At 44.1% G+C, this 20845-nt stretch overlaps 1 protein-coding gene across 4 annotated transcripts in view; it reads right to left on the bottom strand.

Annotated features, from left to right (window-relative positions):
* The window catches only part of LOC144093986 (uncharacterized), an 81604-nt gene that overhangs the window by 29294 nt on the left and 31465 nt on the right, over positions 1-20845 (bottom strand). For all 4 annotated transcript variants that reach the window (XM_077627803.1, XM_077627802.1, XM_077627805.1 and 1 more), the window contains exons 2-10: positions 15795-15962; positions 15063-15146; positions 14848-14943; positions 14591-14697; positions 12867-12959; positions 11816-11917; positions 8908-9052; positions 7474-7594; positions 6328-6513 (exon numbers count right to left, since the gene is read on the bottom strand). In XM_077627803.1, the coding sequence (XP_077483929.1) occupies positions 6328-6513; positions 7474-7594; positions 8908-9052; positions 11816-11917; positions 12867-12959; positions 14591-14697; positions 14848-14943; positions 15063-15146; positions 15795-15832 (972 nt within the window). In that variant the 5' untranslated portion in view covers positions 15833-15962. The remainder of the gene's footprint in view (positions 1-6327; positions 6514-7473; positions 7595-8907; positions 9053-11815; positions 11918-12866; positions 12960-14590; positions 14698-14847; positions 14944-15062; positions 15147-15794; positions 15963-20845) is intronic.

The raw sequence follows: 20845 nt of genomic DNA on the forward strand, positions 1-20845 counted from the left end.
TGTGCAAAGTGGATGCAGTTTAGTTCAGCTGATAGTAACCTTGCTGTAACTGATTAGGCTTTAATATTGTAAGCATTAAAAGCTGTAAAAGTTATTGCACCAAAGAAAATGCCTTTTAAGCACTTCTTTAATCATATAGATACCGAGACAGCAAACAATGTACGATGAATATCTTATTAAGGTTCATACATCCGAAGCCGGATCTGGATATCCAAAGGAAGAATGAAGCAGATCCAAAAGTGGACATCCAAATCTGGACGTCCGGTGGGCATCTAGAATCCCGGACATCCAAATCCGGATGTCCGGTGGGCTTACGAGGGGCGTCCTACTTAGGACAAATTTTGAAAACGGGCAGGACAAAAAAATCACTTCAGTAAACCGGTATACAGTCGAACCCACTTATAACGATACCGGCTTTAACAATATATCTTTTATAACAATGAAAAGCTATGGTAAAATCTATGGTTTAAAGCTATGGTTTCTATGGTAAAATCCGCTTACTACAATGCCCCGATACCGCATTATCGGTTATAACAAAGAAGTCTGGCTCCTGAGTGCTCGTGCCAAAAGGTAGTGGAATGCAAAATCCTTGAAAACAAAAAAAAAAGAAATTCCACCCTCCCCGCCGCGCACTCATACAATAGAACCTGTTTTCCGGCCTTGTCCGCATGCATCGCTAGCCTCGCGCAACTCTCTCCCACCGCCCTTCTACCCCTCCGAACACAAATGGGCTCCGCCCATAACTCTACGCTGCGCCACCCTCCGAAACACGAATAGACCTCGCCAAAGCGCTGACAGCGCTGATCTGCTCACTCGCCCCTCATTCTGCGCAGTTCTGCCAACGGATGTGGTTGTTTGTGTTAGTTGATTGCGTCAAAGTCGTTCCTGGCCATGTGGTTTCATTGTCTTGGTTGAATCACCACCAAAACAGAAGATGGTTGATCCGCCCGCTGATTATCGGATGACGTTGCCGGTGAAAAGAAAATGCACAGCTATCGATTTGGAGACAAAGTGCAGTATCGTGAAGGACTACAAAGACGGTAAGAAAGTGTGTGACTTGGTTAAGAAGTACGCACTATCGCAACCGACGATGCCGACGATCATTCGCTCCGCTGAGAAGTTCGACAAAGAAAAGTGCTGGCTTGACAGTGGGCGCAAGCGCGTTCAAAAAGGTGCCTATACGGAGGTGGAGGAGGCCCTCTACGAGTGGCTTCTTGGTGCCCGTGCCCAGAACTTGCCAATCACTGGGCCAATTCTGGCCACAAAGGCGAAGCAGTTTGCCCTGCTGATTAACAATAAGGACTTCCAGTCAGGTAGAGGCTGGATACAGCGCTTCAAAGAAAAGCATGGCATTGTCTACAAAGCAGTCATCAGTGAGGGAGCTTCGCTTGATGTGCAGGCAAAGGAGAAGTAGCTGCAGGAAACACTGCCCTGCATCCTCGACAACTATGTTAACGCCGATGTATAAAATGGGGAAATGGCGACGAAACGGGGCTGTTTTCCCAGATGTTGCCCTCCAAGACGCATGCACTGAAAGGAGACACGTGCAAGGGTGGCAAAAACAGCAAGCTGCGCCTCACTGTGTTTTTGTGTGCCAATATGGACGGGAGCGACAAGTGCCCTGCATTTGTCATTGGGAAGTCAAAAAATCCCCGCTGCTTCCGTGGTGCTGCCAGGATACCAGTACGCTCCCGTAACAATCACAAGGCATGGATGAGGCAAAAACTTTTTCGCGAGTGGCTGTTGGAGTTTGATCAGCGCATCGAGCGATCGAAGAGGAAGATGGCGCTCGTCCTGGGTAATTGTAGTGCCCACCACTCCATGCCAAAGCTCTCAAACGTGGAAGTTTTTTCCTGCCTCCGAACACGACGGAAGGCTTGCAGCCCATGGACACCGGCGTGATTGCCAATTTTAAGGTGATGTATCGTCGCCACGTCCTGAGCAAGTTAGTCCTGTTGATGGACATGGCCGCGCGGACAAGAAGCAGGGAGCAACCAGACTTGAAAATCAATCTGCTGATGGTCGTACAGTTTATATTTGGTGCGTGGTCTGAAGCTGGCACTTCTACGGTGTGGAACTGCTTTAGGAAAGTGTGCTTTGTCCGAGGCAGGAGTGACTTAGACGAAGCCTGCGAAGTTCCCACCGACGAAGTGATGCCAGAACGTTGGTCCGCAGTCGATGAGGATGCTTCACCACTCGAAGAGTTTCAGCATGCGGACGACGCATTAGTAAAATCAGAACTTCTCACCGATGAGGCGATCGTCGCAAACGTGCTTGAATCAGACAGTGACGACGACACTGACGGCGACAGCGGCAGCGATGACACGGCAGGGCAGGCTGCCTCAACGTTGTCCTCGCACGAGGCCCTGCAGTTGATTCAGTCCCTCCAGGGCTTCGTTTTCACGAGGGACCTTCCGCTGCACTACGCGGAGTACCTGGATGCCATGGAGAAGGATGTCGGCAAGCTTCGCGTGGGGCAAGCAAGCCTGACTGACATGGGGTTTTCTCGTGCAAGCCAGTGAGTAGTAGTACATGGCAGGATGCTTGTGGCGATTTCCCCCCAGTGTTTCTTCAGGATTTCTCAAGCTGAAAGGTGGCCGCGCCAACCTCCTCATATTTTTTACAAGGCCCCTTTTGGGGCTACCAAAGCAATGCCTTGGAGGTGCTCGCAGGTCACTTGCCATCTGTGACCCCTCTTTGCAGTTGTTATGCCTTTTTTTGTGCAACCCGTTTATAACAATTATCGGTTATAACAATAGAATTTTCGTGGCACTTGAATATTGTTATAAGTGGACTCAACTTCGTGTCTGGTTGTTGTAGAAGGCAGGGAGGGCTAGAGAGCTGCCCACTGAGGGCTCTTATTAGAAGCTCAAATTAGCTTGGCGACCTCTAGTCTTATTTCTTTGCAACACTGATGCTGCTGAAAAACTTATCCATATTGCAGGCTGTAAGAGTAGCACGTGGCGTTGTGTCTGCACTCTTTAGCACAGTTGTGTGAACACAGATGCCGCGCTAACTTCGTATTCGGCACGCCCGCGGTGGCCCGCACACCTAAGCGATCAACCTTTCAGCGGAAGAGTCCTTCTACAAAAGAATCTCTGCAGAACTCCGCTTGTGCATTGAATCTATCGTGTGGACGTAACCTTCCCGGCTGTCTAACTCACTGTGAGGACGTTTCACGGAGAATACGAGTGGGTGCAGTGCTGCATCCTGGACATCACAGGCCCTTCCGCTAACATGTCCTTTCTGCCCCACTCCAGCCAAGGAGGCAGTGCTTAGCCATTTTTTGACAGCTTGATCTGGACTTAGTGCAGCATGCGACTAACAATGCAGACATAGCTACCACCCAAACCACCAGCCAGATGCACGCATGTGGACACATGCGCTTCACACCGAGCCTTAATTCGAGCTGAAAGGTTAATTTGAGCAATGAACAAAAAGCGAGTCTCAAACAATGCGAACGATTGATATTGGTATAGTGCCCCAGTATTCTAGAGCATATTAATTTTGGTCCACCATGTTTGTTTATATTTATCGGATTCTTGCTAAACTTGAATCGTGAATTCAGTATTGCTTTTAACCAAAAAGAAATGCCTTCTAGTGATTCCGAACATTAAACTACAATTTTAAACACTTCAGTAGCTACTTATACACTTTATCTTTATTCCTGATTGCAAAAGAAATAGCCGGCTTAAAAACCAAAACTTGCCAAAACCAATCCCGAGCCCCGCTGAAGTAAATAACAAATATGGCTGGCGTTCTTTGTGGCTGTATAGTGCCTATATAGTGGCTGTCTGCTTGCGAGCTCGATTTGCCGATCTTTTTCGTCGCCAAGCGCTGTTCGAGGATGGTGTGACTGTTGAGATCGACAAATAAGTATCTCATGCATCAGTATGTGATATCTGCTTTTGGTAAAGAACATCCGACAGGAAGAGAAAGAAGCAATTTGCCATTAAGCATCGTTGTACTCTGTAGTTGGGCAGTGGAATAATTCTTGTGAGAATGGTTACTGAAGGGAAGCAAATGTGTGAAAATGCACCCTGGGGCGGTCAAGTAATACCGGTAAATGAAAAAAAACTTGGAAATTAGAAAAAGTTTCCGTGTGTCGCATCGTCGTCTTGTGCCTGTACACCTAGCCTGTACTGCCGAACTCAACTGGAATGCGCGAAATGCAGCGAAAGGTGAGCCCATTTGTCTGATGCGCTCGAGTGGTGCTGTACGAAGGAAAGAAAGCAAATATTTAGAACAGGTACAGAATTTCAGAAATATTCGCGCTCAAGTACAGCCTGATAGGAATGCAACCCCGTGCAGGAACAAGCACTTCATCCCTATGCTGCGTAAATTTTCCTTCATTCGCTCTGCATGCCACAGCTCGAGTGTTCTAGACAAACGTGCTCACCTCTGTATACATGGACAAATCAGCGTGACAGTGTTTGCTGCGATTTTGTAATTTTCCGCATATATATATTTTGTGTCGTGCTTTTCGCTTCGGAAGAAGCCCTCTCGTGCAATAAATGATTTTTCGTTGCACCTATTGCTAGTTTTTTGTTCTAAGTGATAACAGTGGCCTACCGAGGGCCTGCAGCAAAAAGCATGCAGAAACCGCTTGAGTAACCTGGATATGCATGCTACTCTGTGATGGTCCCAGAAATATCCATAAGTCCGCGTTCGGACGTCCGTCGGATAAACTACACATGGTCCGCAGTCTTGCATCGGATAGTCCGACGGATGTCCGGTGGTTGACTTTGGGTAAAAAATGGGTGTTCCAAAGAACATCCGAAAGTCCGAAGCAGGATGGCCGTCGGACTTCCGACGGACGTCAATGGCCATGTGGGTATACGTGTAACTATAATCAAAATGATCAACACTTTCTTATAGTATATAGAACATATATCACCCACCATACAACAGGTGGCCATGACAGCATTATTACAGGTGCTTCACTAGCTATATCAGAGTTTAAGCCTCCAACATTTATAGTCAACTATAGAAGGCACGGCTGTCCCCCCTTGTTATTTTCATACTTAACTAGGTGCAATTTTTACATTGACTTTTAATGTGAAAAACTTCATTTCAAGACATTAATGTTTTCTAAATGTGCAAATACATTCTTCTTTGCAAGAAAGAAGCATACAAAGAGAGGCTAAAACATAAGTTAGAAAGCCTATGCGGGTAACAGCAAAACTTTGTTTCTTTAGAAATGCAAACAGAATGAGTCAGGTATGAGGCAGTATTAATGGGTATATTGTAATAATTTATTCCTATGTATATAAGTCTAACCCCGCTCTTATGTTTTTCGTGGGATTACGGGCAAAAGATGCACAAGCCGGGAAATGTAGAAGCTGAACATAGCGTGTGAAAAAATTGTGCATCACTGTCTGCAGACTTTTTTTTTCGTAAGTGCAACATGCTTCTCAAGAATTTGCAAGGCTTTGTGGCTCTCGCAATCATTCTGTAAGCACACAAAAGTCCTAAATGCCCTGTGATGGCTCTCCTTCTGCCTGAGCAACTGTCAGTAGAGAAGAGGCAACAGCAAGGAGGCGGTGAAGTTGCAGGTCGCTTTAATTTTACACAATCCTTATCTATTACAATCTACAAACAGTGTCTCTTAAGCTATGGACGAAAGAGAAAAAGGGAGTGATAGAAGCAAAAGCCTCGGAACTAATCTGCAGAATCTTACAGTGCTGCCCATGTGCTTTCTGCCATGGCACAGTTTCGTTTTTATGCCTACAGTCCTTTGCGGTCCCGTCGAAGCAGTGACCGAACTGCACCAGCCGCAGAACATGGTGCCAGTCAAGCGCTGTGAAACAATGCTGAGTCCCGCTTTGGCCGGCGTATTGTCGCTGTTCCACACGTGCGCTAAGCGTAAGCTGTCAAAATGCCGCCATTGGGTAAAGTATTGGAGTGAGGGGATAGTATTTGTGACACACCGAGCTAGAGTGCCACCATAACTGCCATGTAACAGCCAAGTTTGTATTGCATGAGTATCTATAGAAGTTAGAGCAGGACTCGCTCACAAAAACATAGCAGGCGGTAAAATGCACCGCTGGGGACGTAATAGCGGGATTATACTGTGTATGGCAAAACAAGGTAGCAAACATAACAAACACTGGAGTGCCCATGAAAGTTGCATGGCTCTACATCTAAACAACTCTGTCAAACTGCTGTTCTTCATTTATCAACTAATGCAGTATGGTGGGTCTTTGGAGAACAACTTGGCATTTTGATCTTTGTGCCAAGGTAGTTGATCTGTGCCGGGAGGCTTGTACCTGAGCAATGTTTTGACCTCCAAACCCAACTGAGCCCTTGTGCATCTTGTGGCCATACCTTGCTGCAGTTGAGGCCGTATGTTCCGACAGGGCACTCGTCCTGGCAGCGTTCGCCCACATACCCAGGTCCACAAAGACACTGGCCGGTCAGGTGTTCGCACAGGGCACCATTGTAGCAGTGGCAGCGCTGGCTGCAGTTGGTCCCATAGAAACCAGCCGGGCACGGATTTGCGCACACAGCACCCTGAGAAGAAATGTGAAGGCTTGCATCACGAGCTACATAAAAGCACTTCCACTGGGACACCTTATATTGTGGTTCTGCAAGGAATACAAGGCACAAACCAAAACAATTTTTCTGTCAGAATAATAAGCGACCAAAACAGAAGCAAGGAACACCTTTGCAATGTTTGTAGCAGCCAAAAAGATCTCGATAAAATCTGGAAGTGGATGAGTAAAAGAGTCAGAGAGGCACCAGTTGAAATTGATGAGCAGAACAAAATTAAAACCGCTTTATATTTTATGGAATGCAATACAGCAGAACCTCGTTATAACGAAATGGTTTATAATGAAATAATGAACATGATGAAGGACTGGAAGCACGGAAGTTGCTGAACACAGGCTATCATGAGGCTACGTATATACCGAAGGATTGTCATTTCCTTTCAACTTCATTATAATGAAGTTAAACTGTATTAACAAAACAAAAAATGTAAAATATGAATGTTGTCTTTAAGGACAGCATGAAACTGATATATGCAGCCAAATTATTAGTTCAAATACACAACACATTGTTAACTCTCATGCAATGTGAAATTTCTTTGCCAAAGTTGCATATCATGACCTCGGAATGGCAGGCACACATTTTGGTATCCTAAACATAACTGTCCATGTCACAGGAGAAGCAACACCTTGGTACATTGCATTTGTTATCAGAGATAAATACTGGAGTCCTTTGCAGGGTAGTTTTTTCTCTAGACAGTTGCGCAGGTTTCTGGTTGCAAATATAACATGATCTTCCAGAAACTACCTTTGGCAAATTCAAGCAAATGTGACACAGCAGAGTTCCTAACTGCTGTGGCTATCGCAGCACATGCACAGGCTGATGTCCTGAGCCTTGTCTTCTTATGACACACAGGCAACAAAACTGCACCCAGGCATGACGCAAAAGCATCAGAAGTGCAGGACACATGGTGATATGACTCACCGTCCATCCCTCAGGACAGAAGCAGCGCCCAGTGACGGGGTCACAGGTGCCGCCGTTCTGGCAGTTGCACTTGCTCGAACACTGATCTCCGTGTGTGCCAGCTGGGCATACTTCATGGCATCTGCAAAAGGGCATGGGAAAAAAATAAACATACGTACATATACAGAAGGCCATATGGATCCAGTGAAACACAAAAGCAGGTAGATCGACACACGGTGAAAGAACAAACTTTAATAACAATGTTTCAACCAAGATCTGGTCAAAATATTGGTATTAAAATTGTTTGTTCCTTCACTGTGCATCAATCTACCTGCTTTTTCATATATATATACATACAGTATATATACTACTGGCAAGTTGTGCCTGCAACAAAGGCCAATCACCTTACCTTACAAAAGTAATGCATTGCATACCAGGCACATTATTAAAAGAACGTCTGAATTTAAAAGGTAGAAAAATGGCAAATTGAGCAATGGCTGCCAGAAAAATTAGGTGTAATGAAAAGCTGCGGTAATTTTCAGCTGGTGAGAAGGATGCTCTGTCGTCAGTTATGCCGCTTTATTTGCATGCTATGATCGTTCTTCAAAAAGCCTACATGTCTGACGAGCCTGTTTGATATGCATGAAAACAGTAAAAAAGATGGTGCCTTTTTTTTTATATGACAGCCCATCACCTCCGATATAGCTGCACTATACCAATTACCCCCAAAATTACAATGGTTTGTACAGACCAATAAAATTTTATGTACTGTTAAAGTAGTCATCATCACACCATTAGCCATCTATCTAGAACTGAAATACTTATGACACGACATAATTAATAGCTCTCCCATTCAAACATGGACTATAATAATTATTATCCAGTGCAGGAATAAATTTCAAGTCTTCAGATATTTTTCTAGAGCATGCCATAATTGCACACAAAAAATTCCCACTCTCTCATATGATTAATTTGCAGTTTCTGTTGGGACCTCATATGTCCATGTCCTGACACTACTTCCAGAGTCCCAATTACATCTCTTCTGACTCATCCTCATCACGAAGAGTTCAGTAAAAAATTTGCACATTTTAGGATTTTGAAGCACTCACAAGTGTGCTTCTAAACACACTCATCAGATCCATTCTAGCGCTACTGTGAAATGCAGAAGCATTCATCCTAAAACAATCTTTGGAAATTTTTTTGCAAGCATGCCTTGAAATGGTTCTACACGGCCTGTCATAAAGTGCTTTTAATATGAATTGCAGCCATCTGCAGTATGTTACACCCAGAAGTAACGAACATAAAACAGTATAAAGTCATGTGCGCTTTTCCATGAACTGCCCGTGTTCCAATGTATGCTGCTAATACATTTTTGGTTGTGATGTTGATAAATGAGCGGTTTTAGTCTCAACGCGGTCTGTTAACATCTTGATAAAGGAGCGGCCAGTCACTCACAGCGGACCCCTGTAGCCGGGAGCACAGGTGCAGGCTCCAGAGACATGGTCGCAGAGCGCACCGTTTTCACACCGGCACAACTGTCCACACTCATAGCCATATTTTCCACTGTCACAGGGCTCATTGCAGTCAATACCTTGCCAGCCTAGCAAAAAACATCACAAAAAAAAATAGCAAGGGACGTGAAACAGAAGTTCATGGTAGAGAGTTTCATCCATGACAATGACCAAGTAACTGTGTGAAGATAGTTAAAATGCATTATACTACTTCATTTCACAAATGGTTTGCAGCACTGCAAATGTTAAAGCTCTCCTGTCCAGTCAGGGCCAAGGAAGACAACAAATAGTCCCTCAAATATTCTGAGCAGCATTGTGGCCAGCCATTTTTCCTACATTTTTTGCACTAATTGAAAAGGCAGTTCAAGATGGGGTTTTGAAAGTATAGTGAGCATTTCATTCACAGGTTAAATTAGCAGCGAAAAGCTGCACAAATGCAGCACTGCTGTGGCTTGCTGCAAAATGGTGCATTGCTTTTTGTAAACATGGCATCCGTCGAACTGGCCAAGTCTCTAGCACACAGCAGCTAGACACTGGTGCTCTTTCCATCCCAGGGACGAAGCCACCAGTTGCAGGGGTGAGGAGCTCTGAGGAACAAGTTTTGCACAACAAGCCATTCTGATTGGATAAGATTGCCGCATACTTCACAGCACTGTAAAGGACTTGCGAGATGGAGTATAAATAAAAGCTCCAGGCAATAGAAGTTCCATTTAAGGTGTTAATTAGGTAAGAGGTTGATAAAAGTATGTAAGAAAATTTCAGTGTTTGGAACCTTTCTATCACGACGCCAATTAAGTGGTACAACAGACTCGCATTAAATTGAACAGACTCAATTCGAGCAAGTGGCTTATTCAAAACGACATATGACCCCATCAACATTATCTATTAAAAAGGCTCCACGTAATTTGAACCAATTTTCAGTACCCTTTGAGATTTAATTGTTGAGAGTCTACAGTATAAGTGACTGGATGCAGTAACTTCCGGACTAAGCTCAGGTCCCAAGCAATATAGATTCATATCTTAGCCAAAAAATTTGTGGCACTGCAACCCAAATATTTCTATTCAACAGTGCTGGTTGTCACCCATGGATGATATTTTTTGCAATGCTGAAATTTTGATTATCCCATGATGACACCATTATCCATGATTCACAGTACAAATGTGGATGTAGACACACAAAGAAACAGAGACTTAGCATTAGGAGTAAGCATCCTTTTGCATACTTTCAGAAAGTCCTACCCACTGAAGGGACTGTATATACAGTACCGGGTGCCCCAGCTAACTTGAGCCAAGGGTTAAAAAATAAATTATTAGAGACAGGCGTAAAACCAGTTGCATATTGCTGACAGGCATCTTGCACACCACAGGCAACTTTTTGTTTCACAAGTAATTAACATTTTAATTAAGTTTAATTGTCTAAATTAATAAATATTGACTTTAGACAACAAACTGCATTTGAAGAGTTCTAGAGCACCTTCAGAAACCCTCATTCCATCACTTACAATTAGAAAACCCTTGCGCGTGTCTTTTTCCCAGCTCCAAAGAAAGCCCGCGAAATACAAAAATAAATCACGTGACTAAAGCATTCGTGCGCCATAATCATGCTGCTTTCAAGTGTGGTTTGAGCAAACGAAATCACCTGCAGCCTTGACTTGACGGCAGGACATTATGTTGGCAGTGGTTTTCTCGTCTGCGTCAGCCAGTTGGCACACATGACGATGCGAGTTGCCGCCACCAACATACTGGCCTGCCGCTGCTGCGGGCTGTCGAGTCAAGGCTGCAGGTGATTTCGTTTGCTCAAACCACATTTGAAAGCAGCATGATTGTGGCGCACGAATGCTTTAGTCACGTGATTTATTTTTGTATTTCGCGGGCTTTTTTTGGAGCTGGGAAAAAAAGACACGCGCAAGGGTTTTCTTATCGTAAATGATGGAATGAGGGTTTCTGAAGGTGCTCTAGAACTCTTCAAATGCAGTTTGTTGTCTAAAGTCAATATTTTTTCATTTAGATAATTAAACTTAAACTATTAATTAATTGCAAAAAAATTGCCTGTGGTGCACAAGATGGCTGTCACCAATATGCAACTGGTTTCACTCGCCTGTATCTAATAATTTATTTTTTAGCCCTTGGCACAAGTTAGCTGGGACACCTGGTATATATACACACATATATACAGCAAGTGCCAAAAGAAAAAAGCAAGTGCATATCCAGAGCTGCACCCCCTCGTCAACAGCAAGAGAAAAAAAATTCAGAAAATAAGCCATCATTACAAACAAATATGTTTTCCAAGTTAGTTTCATTTTGTCTCCAGTCATGATCAAGAATTTAATGAATTTTCATGACTGAATGCGACAGACACGCCAGTCCAATGTCAATATGTTTCTTCACACGCCTCTATACTGTTCTTGTGCTACTAAGTTTCTCCATAAACATAACCTAACAAGGCCAGATGAAAATTCCGATAGTTTGTTGCTTCTTTCTGAATAGCTGGCAGCAAACGAAAAAATCACAAAGCTTCTTTCACTTAGATATGTGATATCGCAACATAATCTTCAGAACAAGCAATACAAGGCCCTTATTCCAGCCACTTTTGAGCCACCTTCAACGAATATCTCCAACTGTAACAAGCTGCACCTCAAGAAGGAGCACTAGTTTCCTTGGCTGTGCAATTAAAAGTGTTAGGTTACCTCCTGCAGTTCTAAAAACCTGGCTTTCAGCCGGTTTTGTCTCACAGTACATAATTATTTCTTAATTTGTTTTTCTCCCAGAGGAAAGCAGTCTGAATCCTCTATACAGAGAAGATGGTCATAGCAAAACGTAGTTGAGTAACCAAGAAATTGAGAAAAGCTGACCTGGCTTGCAAGAGCAGGCCCCACTGACAGGATCACATCTGGCACCATTCTTGCATGGACAGTCCCTGTGACAAGCCTTGCCCCACTTGCCATCTGGGCATGCTGCAGAGCAGAAATATGCAAAAAAGCTTAAAAAGGATGCGTCAGTTCTTTAAAAAAATAGTCTCCAAAGTCTCTGCAAAAAGCCATTTGCCGATGCTGATGCATCCAAATATGAACAGCCTGTGTGCAGTGCTTGAAATTTTCCATAACCGTTGCAATTACAGATCCTAAAACCCGCACAAGGAGGTTAAAAATTTACAGCTTGATTGCAAGGTGTTTGTCAAAGAAAAAAACAAAAAGAGAAACATGAATAATTGTTCAGTGATTATATAAGCTTTTTAACTAATGGCCATACTCCGTGGCTTGAAACTTCACTGGTTGGCAGAGCGATTCTTTAAATATGAAATTGCAAGAGACTTTTATAGAGGCAAGCTGTATTTCATGCTGCAAACTCTTATCTATTCCAGATTAGAGTGAGAATTAAGAAGATAAAAGTTAAAAGCACAGCACTGCAGCTTTGTTAGAACACAAGAGAAAACAGAGAAAAGCTGTTGGTACTATGGTTAGTACAAAGGTAGCAGTAAACTTACAGTAAATCACTGATGTTTCCGTAAAAGAGGGAGAAAGAGAGAGAGGGGAGAGGGAGAAATGCCAGAAACAGGTCACTTTACAATTGAGTCATTGTACAAGAGAAAACAAGCAAACATGCAAATGGCAACTGTACATTAGACAGACATCACAGGTACCACTTTTGCAAGGGTGTTAGAAGAATGCTATGTTAACTAGCTGATAGCCGTTCTAACGAAGTGTTCCAGGTGGAACATTTTATAGTATCACAGGAAATACAGCAACTTACATGTTCTGCACTTCCCCCATCCCCACTAGTCTGATGAAGGAGCTTTAGCTGCGTGCCTTGGATGAACATCGATAAACTTAGTTCAGGCAACGCAAAAGCATGCATGCTTTCAAAACCGTGCTGCCAGGACTTGTGTAAGAGTGAAGCGCTCACAGAAGTTGCAGGTAGGGCCGCCCCAGCCTGGCTGGCACTCGCAGGTTTCAGGACTGGAGCAAGTTCCATGAATGCACGGGTTGTTGCAAAGTGCTGAAGCACGCAAGGGGGAGGGGGGTGGAGACATGGAGGCATTTTTTCAAGCCATCGATATATTTCATGCTTTAAAAACAATGCTGATAGCTTCACATAAAGAAAATTGAAGAAGAAATATTTATCTATCATCACTTTTAGTGCAAAGAAACAATAATTATTTACTTATACAGATGGCGTCGTGCAGCTGTTAAAGGGACCCTAAAATGATTTCATTTCATTTCATTTCAATTTATTTGTTTCATACTGGTTTACAGAAACTGGAGCAAATTTAGGCAAAAGGCAAGAAGCCTGACAAAGGTTTTTGCTCCACATGCAGTCGATGGGCATATTCTAATGCAACATATCTGTAGAGGTGGTCTTTGCAGGTGTTCGAGTCAAATTTGAAAGCTCTGAGGGACCCCATAATTTAGAAATAATTTTTAAAAATCGCTGCTCGCAACAGCTCGCACAAGGTTTGGCCAGAATGTCCACTGACGTCATCTGGGTAGAGGATGTGGTGGTGAGATAATGCCCAAATCGGTTTCAAGCTACTGCAAGCAGCGATTTTTTGAAATTATATCTAAATTATAGAGTCCATGAAGAGCATTCAAATTTAACTCAAATACCTACAGAAGCCACTCTCTACAGTTCTGTTGCACTAGAATATGCCCATCGAAATCATTTCAGGGTTCATTTAATGCTACTTTTCTATGTTTCTATGCCAGAGGACTGCTAACAGTATGAGATTTTTATTCAATTTTATTCAGGACTGTACCTTTCTCAGTTAAATATAATTTTTAAAATTTCGTCTGCAGATAGAGCATGTACAAACCAGCATCATTTGTGAAAAAAAAAATCTAGAGGAACTGGGAGAGCATCCCAAATTTCATTAAATATAGGTCTAACCCAAACACATATAGTAAGAGACTTGTACTCAAAATGAAAAGGGCTAACAGTCCTTTTCACAACACAAACAACACAACCAAACAAACACAAGCACAAACAAACACAAGCACAAACAAAGGCTTTAAAATAATATATGCCATGTTGGGTTTCTCAATTTGCGGAAAGCTTAAACTCATCATGTTAATACGACAACAGGTTTCCCTTGGCCGTAGTGGATACATTTCAATCCAAGTGAAATAACTCGGTGTGCCAAGGTGTCAGAGCATATTAAATAACATTCAAAATTAATCTATAGCCCTCCATTGATACAGCAACCTTCAACTGATTTATATGCATACGCACTCACATTTCATCCTTATGCAGTGCAATCAAAAACCTATCCAGAGAGTACAACAATTTTGAAGGCAGCAGGAAGTCTTGACTACTTCCCACAACAAAAAGTACAGCAGTGTACATAATAAATATCCTTCAAAATTTACCTCTTGTTATAAAACAAGCAATACTCCAGAAAGTTTTGGCACTTTCTTGTATACGTCATATGCATTTTCAAGCATAACATTTATGGAAATATCAATTATCAGTTTATTCAAAACTTTCTTTCAAACTATGATGTGCACAGATATATTTTTATTTTCAACCTTTGGTTGGTGCCTGAGTCTCCTCTAGGCTGCAGATGTTAAAGTTTGCGTTCAAAGAGATTCTATTGTACAGAAAAGCTAGAAAAGCACAGCCAGCCAACTTACGCAAACACCGTGACCCATCAGCTGTCTCCACAAAACCTTTGCAGCAGACCTTGACCGTTCGAGTGCTCTCTTTAACTTCCGTCTTGTAAGCAACCATGTGAGCAATCCTGCAATCAATGTCATCACAGTCTGTTTAACAGTAATGCTTGGCACTGCATTCATACCGGCAACCGCAGCTAAACATGATTTTAATGGAGATACCTGCCAGAACTAAGGACACACTAGCATGTGAGAGAGTGCAAAAAAAAAAAACTAACCTGTACTTGGAGCATCGAGGTGGGAATGCCAAACACCAAGTGTAGGTACGGACTTGATAAGGTTTGTTGTATGAAACTCGCACAGTGGTAAGGTACCTGCGTTGAGACAAAAGAGCTACTGCATGTTCTTGTGCCCATTTTGCATAGCGCAAAAATGAACTAGGCATTAAAATATGCATGATACGTGCTTACGCACCAAACAAACAAGAACTTACGTTTCTTGCTTTGTACAAACATTCGGTCCATCATCCAATGTGAAGGATGTTGGGAACACAATAACGAGCAAAATAGATGCACATCTGAAATGAGGTTAAGTAAAGAAATTCAAGTAAGATACATAGTTCAATCAGGTTACAAATGACAACACTGTTGCTGTAAAAAAAAGAAAAGACTGAAAACTGAGCTCGGGGGTGGGCACGGATAATGTGATGAATGGTTTTTCTCTGTCGCCTTTTCTTGTATTTTGTATTTTCTGTGTTCTGCACATGCGGACAGTTATCAAGCATGTACAAATTCCAGTAACTCAAAAATAAAGCTTCAGTTTTATTTTCTTCAGTTTTTAGCTATTCCATATCACAACCTACAATTATACATCTCTTTGACACTGTTGCTTGTTTTCTTTATATATTTGTGCTTTGAACCTTGTACTGTTGTGCATACACTGGTCTATTATACTCAGTTCATTTAGATATATGAGGCCCCCTGTTGCAGTTAAAACTATTGGGCCTTTTGCTGTAACTATGCCCTGTAACCATGCAATGCACTGCAAATACAACATAAAAATGTTGAAAAGTTGTTAGTGCCACTGTATCTTGTCTGCCTCCTCGTCTCTGTTATACAAACCTTGGCTGCCTTCCACCACGCCGACGTACTACCAAGCCGCCCACTACAAGTGTTATACTGACACTTCACACAACTTAACTGTGGTGGAAGTTGAAGGTACTTACAGGGCATGCCTAAACATGGAAGAGTAAGGAGTTGTCATGATGACTGCCTGGTTTGGTGGCTGATCTCAGCGACCTATAGGACTAGCTTCAGCGTCTAGCTTGCTCTAGATCCCGGCACAATAGGGTTTCCTCTTTTGCAGCAACATTTCACCTGAGGTACATTCCTATCTGCAGCAGAAACAAAAAAAGGGCATTGCACATAATTACTTTGATTGTTAGAGAAAAATAAAAACAGCAGCCCTTATAAGAATTATGCAGGCACAATTCTACAACCTAGTAGATGCTTAATAAATGAACAATACACAGAATAAAAATGCTGAAAGTGATTTTTTCCAGTTTATTGCCTTGAAATTAAGAAACCAAATGCTGGTCAAGATTCCAAAATGACCAGACACTACTGTGGACTCTAATAATCACCAAACATCTCCACTCATAAATGGCCATAATTTCCATGACCAAGAGTAAGTGCCGAAGCAGTTCTAAGAAACCCAACGAGGAATGAAATCACAAAGCACAATAATTATAGGTGTACACAAATAGGTGGAAACGAGGCAGAGGCTCCCCTAATAAGCTAGAGTGAGAAGACACAGATATAATCCTATATTCTTCCCAGCTACACAGAAGATATGGAACATGTGGTACCATGAACTCGTGTGCCCCCCTTATGAATACACATTCACGCACCTATGACAACAATGGTATACAACCAGTCCAGCTTTCAAGATTTCACTGAATGAAACCACTTGCTAGGCACTCTTGTATATACATGCAAGCAAAAGTTATTTGTCGCAAAGAAGTAATGGCCAAACTGCAGGGAAAACTGTGGTGCATATACACATATCCGCCATAATTTGTCACAACTTTGCAAGAAAGAACTTTGGTGAAGAAATTTAGTTGCATCCAGAGTATGCAGAGCATGGTGCATTAATTTGCACTCATAACATGGTGCATTAATTTACATTCATAATTAGGCAGCAAAATACCTAATCTGGGTTCCGTGTAGACCTGGCATTGAAAGCAAGTTTTTTTTTTTTTTCACTAACAATACGTAGACTTCATAAACTTTGAGTACGACTAAGCAAGGAGGCTAATATCTTGGTTGTGCAGTGGAGCCATTATGGCACTGAGGCTCTAAATTAGCGTAAGGTAATGAGAACCCTTGTCCTTGTGGTTACAGACCTTTTGACCATTAGGGGTTCTGTAAATGCTTCATTATATGCCTGAAGCAAATCCCGTTGCCCCGTTACTTTTGGAAAAGATGGTACATAAGCATGTAGTACTTGTATCACATACGACGAGTGCCTTATAAATGAGCCATTCAACCCAGAGACTGTCACTGTAATAAAGGCGCTCTGTGTGTGACCCAATGATACAAAAAATATGAAAAGATCACATCCTAACATATCTTTCATCAGGTACACTGGACAACCGACGCACATGGAAAAATAATAAATGACAGCGGCAGCTTTAGCTGTCAAGAACATGTTTTCATCAGCGGGCGCCACGTTTAATCGTGAATTGTCCTCACGCATGAATAGTAATAAACTCTCTCAGTTCGTGAACGTGAGAAATGCTGTTGCTGGTCTAGAGAATCATGGGATCCTGTGGAACAGCCGCCACGTCCTCCCCATTTCGCAATAACGGATCGGAAGCAACACGCGTAGGCCGAGCTCGCGACCGCAGCCAACAAAACAAGCAGCAGCTCAGTGAAAATACGCGGCGATAACTGCTGCCGCGGCTGCGTCGACAAAAGGCTCGGGATAAAAAGCGCGATGACTCAAGGGAGCGCGACAGATTGCGCGGCTGCCTCGGCTTCCTGTCTTGGCGTGACGGAAAGCCGAACCCGATACGAGCGGCGCCGACCGCCGAGCCGTGTGACTAAACCGGCCCAGATGCTCGGCACCCGATCGTACGTGAGCAACGCCGTTGGCACGGCCTGGAAAACAGGCTGCGTATTCACATAAGAAGAGGTCGCGCACCCTCGTTCGAAGGAGACGGGGCATCGCCTGACGCACGAACGCCTTGCAATCCGATACTTCGGGGATGCGGTGAGGTAGCTCGCCAGATGCGAGGTGAAGATGTGAGGTCAGCACCGTTTCGCCTAAGCGGTGTAAGAATTAAGGAGATCTCTGTCAAGTTTCGGTTTCATCGTTTTGTGTGTGTGTGTATGTGTGTTTACCTGTTGCGCATGTGCTGCCGTTAAGTCTGGGCAGTGTACGTGATCAAGATCACGACCCTGCCAGAGGGGCCAGATGCTCTCGATGACGGCTATAGTAATCTCTGGGCCGCTTCCCTTCGTCTGCTAAGTTCTTGTGTTTCGCTGCTAATTAAGTGTCTCGCTGTGAGGTCTTCGTTAGTAGTCCTCACGCAGGTTCCCATACACGGCGTTAGTAAACCCCGACTCGGTAAACTCCCCGTACCTGGATCATGGCCGGATACATCGGCAGCGGATTTAACAATGGGCAGGGAGGAAAGACGCCCCTTACCCGAAACCCCGTGCACGTTGAAGAAACCCAGGTGGTCGAAATTTCCGGAGCCCTTCACTATGGCGTCCCTCACAGCCTGAGTAGCTTTGAGATGTTAAAGCCCCAAAAACCCTAAACCCTTACCCAATAAAGAAATTTCCTATGAACGCTGGCCGCCATTTAATTATTTTTTACGAACAAAAGAAAGTTCTAGAAATGTTCCCATTCTCATCTGCCCATCTCCAACTCGGCTGCTCATGCGTAAAATCAGTTGTTAGAACACATTTACGCCGGTGTATCGATCTAGGCCCTCTTCGGAATTATTGGAGAGGCTACCACGATACGGCGCGTAACGACAGTAATGACTACACTGTTAGAGGTACCAAGTTGGTGCGAACAGCTGCGTATTGTGAGCCGACCGCCTATCGGATCCAGATACGCGAAGTACGCAGACGTCGATTGCAAAAGGAGATTTCCAGTACAACACCGGATTCAGCGTAAACGTGCGCAAGTGTCTCCGCGGAAACCAGCTGTATACCCCCACATGCGGGTTCTAATGTTGGCGGAGTGCTTTCAAGTTTTTCCGTCCCACACACGGGGTATACGTGCATCGTCGAACGCCGAAGCTGCTGTTCATGGCGCGCGTTGATACCCGTTAGCGCGCGGCCGGTGTCAAAGGCTTGCGTGTGCCCACGTGAAGCTATTTCCCCGACTTGTGCTTCTCTGGGGCAAATAAGTAAAGTAATAAGCTGAACCCCTGCAACTCAGGCCTGGAGAGCAGGTGAAAGCAATTTTACAACGCAAGCAGTGATATCGGTAAGGTGGGCAGCCCCACAGCTAGGGGCCAACACGTCTCTTGAAGCAGTCTGGTCTATAGCGTTGTAGTGAGTTTGAAAATACGTATCAGCGATTACACTGCAGGTCTTTTCGTGCGTCTCGTGGCCTGGCCGCTCCCAACGCGTCACAACCACCGTTAGGTTGATGAAACCGAAAAATCATGGAGAAGAAATTCGATTATAAACTATTTAACAGTCGTAGGCGAATAGCCCCGTGGTGAGCCCTGTATGTCTAGCGCGTGTTATAGTGCATGTTCCAATGTCTGGCCCATCATTTGAAAGAAGAAAACGCGCCGCCAAAATGAGGTGTCTATATATAGTCCTTTAAGGGAGGACCATTAATGCTACGCAGATCAGTCGCACCAGATTGTCTGATCACCTGCCAATTTTGAGTGCGTAAGCACTAATCCGATGGGTACCAACCCCAAGCAAAAGCGCTCCGTCCCGCGGCACTGCCCGCTCATCAGTCGTCTTCTGCGTGGAACAAATCCGTGCTTTCTAACTGATTCGAATGTAGTAAACATTAGCTGTAGTTTATTTTTTTAATTTACGACATAAGATGCCGTCTACCGAAGATGGTCTCCCACTGAACTACATCCCTGCGAAATATGTCCTGATCGCTGCACGGATCGATATGGCGCGTCACCTGTAGTACGCCGGTGTATGGCAGAAATTCAAACAAGCGGCCCATGGGCGGGTTTAAAACGACGGAGTGGGAGGAGGAGGAAAGGGGAATTGGGGGGGGTTGACCGCATTGGCCACCGTTTCTTTGTTCTCAAGACAGAAGTTCAAGAAGCGCACTGTGCAAGCAAGACCGCCCGCTGCGAGAGGTGCCCACATATCCAGCCCTGCTGCGGCGGCGCTGCATCGACCGCCGACCTCAATTTGTTCTCGCTTGCTGCCAAAAGAATTTATTGCGAGGCGCTCGCCGCCGCTCTTGAGCGGCTCCCGAGACACGAAATCACGAGCGCTTATCAGGTTGATGATCGTCTGAGTAGACGCGCCGAACGACCGGTTTCTACTCATTTAAAAACGAAGCGCCAGCTCACTGTCTTTCAATCCACCATTCCATTAGTGCTTACTCGAAGCAATGCATTAGTGTCGCCTGCGCTGCATTGGACAGAAAGAGAAGGTGGCGACCAGGTTAGCATTTCTCTCCCTGGCCGTGATCACGCGTGACTCACCGGCGGCACAGAGCGGCCGGGCAGTTTGGCGGATGGATGGATTTCCCAAACGCATGGGGAGCAATTCCTTACACCGTGTGTTCACGACTGCCGTATTTACTCTCGAAGGCATTCCTTTGAAAAAAAAAATGCTAACTGGGGACAGCGTTGACTACAAAGGTTAAAATTAACTGTGTTGGGCTCCGGAATAATTTAAAGATCCCCAGGTGGCCGAAATTATTCCGGAGCCCTCCACTACGGCACGTCTTTCTTCCTTTCTTCTTTCACTCCCTCCTTTATCCCTTCCCTTCGGTGCGATTCACGTGTCCAAAGATATATGAGACAGATGCTGCGCCATTTTCCTTTCCCCACAAAACAATTATATATTATTATATCTCGTTTGAATGATTAATGTAAGAGGTGCCTTTATGCGAGCGCGCTTGTGCGCTAGTAAATAAGGTATGCTGTGTAGACTCTTAAACAAACAATAAGTAAATAAAGGCACCCAGTTACGTCGATTCCAGTAGTGAGGATGCATTATTTTCTGTGCTTCTAGGACCCCGTCGTGGGGCATCACAAGCCGGACG

The sequence above is a fragment of the Amblyomma americanum genome, chromosome 6, assembly GCF_052857255.1.
Source record: "Amblyomma americanum isolate KBUSLIRL-KWMA chromosome 6, ASM5285725v1, whole genome shotgun sequence".
Lineage (NCBI taxonomy): Eukaryota > Metazoa > Arthropoda > Arachnida > Ixodida > Ixodidae > Amblyomma > Amblyomma americanum.